At 34.0% G+C, this 5,550-nt stretch overlaps 1 protein-coding gene across 1 annotated transcript; it reads right to left on the bottom strand.

The window, feature by feature from the left end:
* Nucleotides 1-542: 542 nt before the first annotated feature.
* On the bottom strand, nt 543-4,193 carry LOC121979418. Its single transcript, XM_042531407.1, has 7 exons — nt 4,128-4,193; nt 2,699-2,908; nt 1,704-2,102; nt 1,384-1,638; nt 1,055-1,299; nt 757-957; nt 543-669 (listed from the first exon to the last, which is right to left on the bottom strand). The coding sequence occupies exons 1-7, from the start codon at nt 4,191-4,193 to the stop codon at nt 558-560; spliced, it is 1,488 nt and encodes a 495-aa protein (XP_042387341.1). The 3' UTR covers nt 543-557.
* Nucleotides 4,194-5,550: the final 1,357 nt, after the last annotated feature.

The following is a 5,550-nucleotide window of genomic DNA, read 5'->3' as shown; positions in this document are numbered from 1 at the left end:
GTCTACCCGTGGTAAAATCAATATATTATCACACGCTCCAGCCATAGCCGAGTTGATCATCACGATAAATTTATAGAAATGAATAAAGGTCAATTTCTAATGAAACCGACATAAATATCATCTCATGTAGTATCCTGTTCGGTTTTCTGATTTAACCCGGGGATACCTTTCACAGAAAAAAAAAAAAAATTATCGCTGCACGCTACAATCCTTGAGTTCTGTGGAGAAGATTCCTCTAATTGTGGGCTGCTTACGCTAATGGTTCGAGCTTTGTCCTCAGAGGGGAAAAGTAGGATAAAAGGAGGGTATGATTTGAGAAGAATGATGGGCCTCTTGATTTAAGTTTGTCAAAGGGAAAGAAAGGCACCAGCTTTTTAGATTCTGCTAAGGTTTCCTGCATAGTTATATTCTGCTAAGGTTCTGCATAGTTAACTATCATCACATTTTTTTAGGAACCTTATTATTTCCTGCATAGTTATATTCTGCTAAGGTTTCATGATTTTTTTATATATGAGTTTTGTATTAACATAAATGCTTAATAAAAAAGAAATATGAACTCACATTTCCACTATATATTTCCAATCCTCATCATGAATGCGGTGCCTTAGAGAATCCAACAAATAAATAACTTCATTGTAAGGGTCAATAACAGTGAGAATCCAATGGAAACTATGCAACAAACACATAATTAGTGCATATAATTCAATAAATTATCAAAAGACAACAATTGAAAGTGATGTTTTAATTCTTACTTACCCGATATTACATGGCACCAAAACAAGTTGATCTACAGATGCACCACTTAGCCTGCCTGCCAAATGACTTGCCCTTTGGTTTAGCCTTTCAAACTTACCTTTTTTGTCATGTGCACTGGTTGCCATATATGGGATTTTATGTGGATTCACAAATCTGAATTTTTCTTTCTTGTTATCTTTCAGCAGTTTTTTATAAAGATACCTGCCATTGCAAACATAATAAAAGGAAGAGGTAGATTGAAAAATGAAAGTTATTCACAAAATGGATGATTACACAATTGCAAAATCTAAACACTTACCATATGTAGGCAATTACACAATTGCCTAAAAGGGGCTCCAAATGATACAAAGGAATGATGTCCTCAAGGTGTAGAACAAGTTCATAATCATCATCAAACACGTCATAATCAAAACTCACTGATATATATCTGCCATCATCTAAAGCACGCTTACTATAACAATATAAAATATGTAATGCTCTTGGGGCACTTGTTGACAAAGTATGTTTCTTTCTTGGTTGTTCAAGCTTCTTCCTTCGAGGCTTCTAATAATTTCAAATCATGACAGTTAGATAGGATGATTAATAAAACAAGTGACAATTTAATTTGAAATAAAATCTAACAAATACCTCATCTTGGTTCACTATCAAGTGTTTTGGCCAAGCCACATGGGTTCCTACAGCATCACCAATTACTTCAAATTCACTTGGAATTGGATATGGCAAAGGTGCTGATTTTTCTACTGCTTCATCAATGGAGACTCGCATGCAATTATTTGGAAATGGAACACCATGAAGCATTTTATTAGATTCATTGCCACAAACAATTGTACCATGTGCAACAATATTTGTGCTAGATTCCAATGTCAATGCATCTGGTTTTCCCTAAAATGTAAAAGCAGCAGGTCACAAATAGCAGCAGGTCATAATTAATGCAACTAGTGTTATACCTGCAAAACATCAGCTTGACACAAAATTTGTAGGTCATCATCATCGTTCTTCATGCCATCTTCAATCATGGGTTGCAACTTTGAGCAACTGCCTTTGTCATCAATCGAAATATCGCACATGGTACCCTTTTTATACACCATTACTTCAAGGTTTTGTATACGTGCATCTTGCTCTAAAATTTTCTTCCTCGCCTCCATCAGCTCCCTTTTATGCTCAGTGATTACTTCAGCATGCTTGCATCTTCTACCAGAATTGAAATATATTGTTGGAGTGATATGACCTCCAATACCCCTCACACGACCATTATATTCTTCAGTGTCAAGTGCTTTGGTAAGTATATCCTCTTTGGTTCCTTCAATTATCAACTTACCCTCCCTCTTTTGTTGAATGTAACCATCCTGTCAGACACATTAAAAAAGCATTATTACTAAAAGAATTATCAGTTCAATAAAAATAGTACTTTTACTTATTGTTATTTTGCTTACAATCTGTTGGATTTTTTTAATCAAATCCTCTCCTTCAAAACCACCTTCTTTGGTGACTCGTCCTTTCTTCCACATAATAGCTCTATTAATGTCTTCATCATCACATAATTCAGTCGCCTACAACAAGAAAATTCCAATAACAGTTAAATGAATAAAATTAGTCATTAAATGAAACAAACTCACATAAATTGATCATCAAATTTCAGCACTAGAACAATCAGGATTGTGATCAGGATTAGAGCCAACTGGCACAATGAAAATTCAAATAATTTTATGTACGTGAATAAATTGGAGGGTTCATAAGAAAATATGCTAAAAAAATACTTACTATTTCTTCCGCAAATCATGCATATCCTTTACGTGAAAGCCGATGAGGATACATGTGTTGTTTTCTTCTTTCTTTTTGTTGATCACTTAGTTTCTAGTTAGTGAGGATACATGAGGATACATGTGTTGTTAAACTTGAATATAAATAAACTAGTTTAAAAAGATTAAATTAAAAATCTTACCATGAAGTCTTCAGACATGCGACTAATCACAAACGACCTCCAAGTATCTCTTGTAATACCATAGCCAATAGGTGGCTCATCCAACTCCTCGGGTTTATCAAGCTTACTTAAAATGAACGTCTTAGTGAGATAACTTTTGTATTGACGCCACTTATTGTTTGCTGATTTCAAACAACCATTCTTCCACTTTGGGTCAACATTGTACATCAACTGTAAATCACAAAAATGGAAATATGTTAAAAAAAATTAAGACAAACAGTAAAAATATTATAATAATTGATAAATCATGCTAATTTACTTACATTAACTGATTCCCATATCAGTTCTTTAACATCACTTGGAACATATTTCCAAGTCTTGTAACTAATTTGAACCTTCTCTCACACCAATATAGCTTTGCATTGCAATAGCTGCTTCTCCTATTGGTTGTCCAAGGTTATTGAATGCAACATCCTTTCTAACTCCTTGAATCCTTTGCTTAGCTAGCTTATCTAGGTGTGTACGACCTCTAGACATTCTTGTGGTTTGGGTGTTTGTAGAATCCAACTCTGTGTTACCATCCCAACTCTCGGTAGTGGCTGGAGTTTCAATTTTTTCCTTACCCTTAGCTTTTTTTGCATGCTTTCTAGAGGCTTTCATGGAGTCCACACCTTCTGCTAATCACAACAACATGATAAAAATAATCATAGAAAAAAGTAAATATACAACAGATTTAAGATAAAAACTTCCTAGAAACGAAATCACTGCTAAAATTTATTTGCAGTAATATTGAAAACAATTTACTAAAAGACCTAAACTATTTTAGAAAATGGACGCAAACTTTATTATCATATTTACTAAAAGACCTAAACGATTTATTTTGCAACCAGCACAAGAATAGTTATTTCATAAAAATTTCCTCTTTTTTTTCTTTTCATTTTTTTTTTAATATTGCACTCAAACTTTCTTATCTCTCAACTCTATTTCCTTTCTTCAGTCTGTTTGTAATCTATCTTTGCAGGTGGCATGCAATTAACTCGTGGACAGTTGACCGAGGAAGTCAAGAAGAAAAAAAAATTTGTGTAATGTTCAAAACCTAGTGACTTGTTGCCATCCTTTAGAAGCGAAATCCACTCAACTTTCTTGCTTTGACTGTTGTGTTGGAGTTCATTTTTGTGTCAGATTAAACTGACCGCAATTATTGTCTAAATACAAACATTTTATGAATAATCAGAGCAAAAGCAAAAGATATTTTTATTTTTTAGACAGTGTATTAATCATAGAAAAAAGTAAATAGACAAAGTGATAAAAACTAACCACAATATGAGAAACAAAACATATCAATATTGTCCACAACATATCATTCTTCAACGGTAAATAACATATCAATTTAAATTGTTTACAAACTCATCTTGAAAAGTAAAAAGTTCAACAGTTAAATATTATTAACCCAATTCCCATCACAGTCATCCCGAATGCATGGTGGTTCATTATCATCTTCTCCGTCAACATCCATTGGTGGTAACCCTCTGCTAAAACATTGATAGTGGATTGCAGTTTCTTCAAACTCTATACCATTTATGTATTCAAAGTACTCTCTGCTTGGAGTTGCAAGCACAACACTCCATAAAGGATCTTCAGGATCTTCGATGTAAAATACTTGCTTTGATTGACTAGCCAAGATAAAAGAGTCGGATTTGAATCCAATTCGATTGAGGTTTACCAATGTGAAACCAAGATCATCAACTTTAATACCATTATTATTCTCCACCCAATTACATTTGAACATTGGAATTTGAAATTTGGTGTAATCAACTACCCATATTTCTTCTATAACTCCATAAAAAATCATATCTGACACAATAGGTTTTTTATCCTTTGCACTAGCAATTTGCATTGTCTTTGCGACTAAGCTGACTCCGGAGTTTTGTACAACTCGTATACCATCACGCTCTTTTGTAGCATAAGTAACCCCATCAATCAAATAACTAGAGTACTTTAAGATTTGCTTGTTAGGTCCGCGAGCTATCCATTTCAATCTTTCTGATACTTGATGAGTGGAAGGGTCTACACGTGCAACCTATATTTTTTATGTGATAAATTGTTAATTATGCGTAAATATTATAATAAATGTATGTCAATACGTAATACTAAAGCAACTTACACGATCATGTAACCAAGTAGCAAACGTTCGGTTATGCTCATCTTGTAACCACTTCTTGGACTTAGCCCTTTGACGAAATCTTGCATTCAAATATGCCATGTGTTCCCTAATAAAATTATTAGGAATAAATAAACCAATATAATGTAAGCTAACCAAATGAAAGTATTAATAAGTTGGAGAAATTACTCGATATAGAAATCAATCTCCGCATCATTTGCCAATACGTAACGATGTGCTTGCTGCAACTCATCGTGACTAGTGGAGTGCACCACAGCACCCGATAATGGCTTAGTAAGTTCTATTTGTCGATGACTTAATGGGATCCCAATTGTGTGCACACTACAAAGATAATCTGAGCAAAATTCAACAACCTCTTCAGCAATATAACATTCAGCTATACACCCTTCAGGCCGATTGCGATTTCGCACATAACCTTTCAAAATCTTCATGTATCTTTCAAATGGGTACATATACCTATACCAAACTGGTCCACATAATTTCACCTCTCGTACAAGATGAACAGTTAGATGAATCATTATATCAAAAAATGATGGAGGAAAATACTTTTCAAGTAAACATAATATCGTCACAATCTCTCTTTGCATATCATCCAACTTTGAGACATCTATCACTTTATTGCATAACCCATTGAAGAAGAAACACAAGCGAGTGATAGTGTGTCTGACATGTTTGGGCAAGACACCACGGA

Source organism: Zingiber officinale, chromosome 5A (assembly GCF_018446385.1).
Source record: "Zingiber officinale cultivar Zhangliang chromosome 5A, Zo_v1.1, whole genome shotgun sequence".
In the NCBI taxonomy this organism is placed as follows: domain Eukaryota; kingdom Viridiplantae; phylum Streptophyta; class Magnoliopsida; order Zingiberales; family Zingiberaceae; genus Zingiber; species Zingiber officinale.
This window is presented reverse-complemented; position numbering and strand designations above follow the sequence as displayed.

Excerpts from the sequence above, each read along its gene's own strand:
- LOC121979418 (XM_042531407.1), bottom strand. The coding sequence starts at position 4,193 with ATGGATGTTGACGGAGAAGATGATAATGAACCACCATGCATTCGGGAT. Across the intron at positions 2,103-2,698 it reads GCATGTCTGAAGACTTCATG|GATGGTTACATTCAACAAAA; the intron begins GTAAGATTTTTA and ends TGTGTCTGACAG. Across the intron at positions 670-756 it reads TTGGTGCCATGTAATATCGG|TTTCCATTGGATTCTCACTG; the intron begins GTAAGTAAGAAT and ends TTTGTTGCATAG.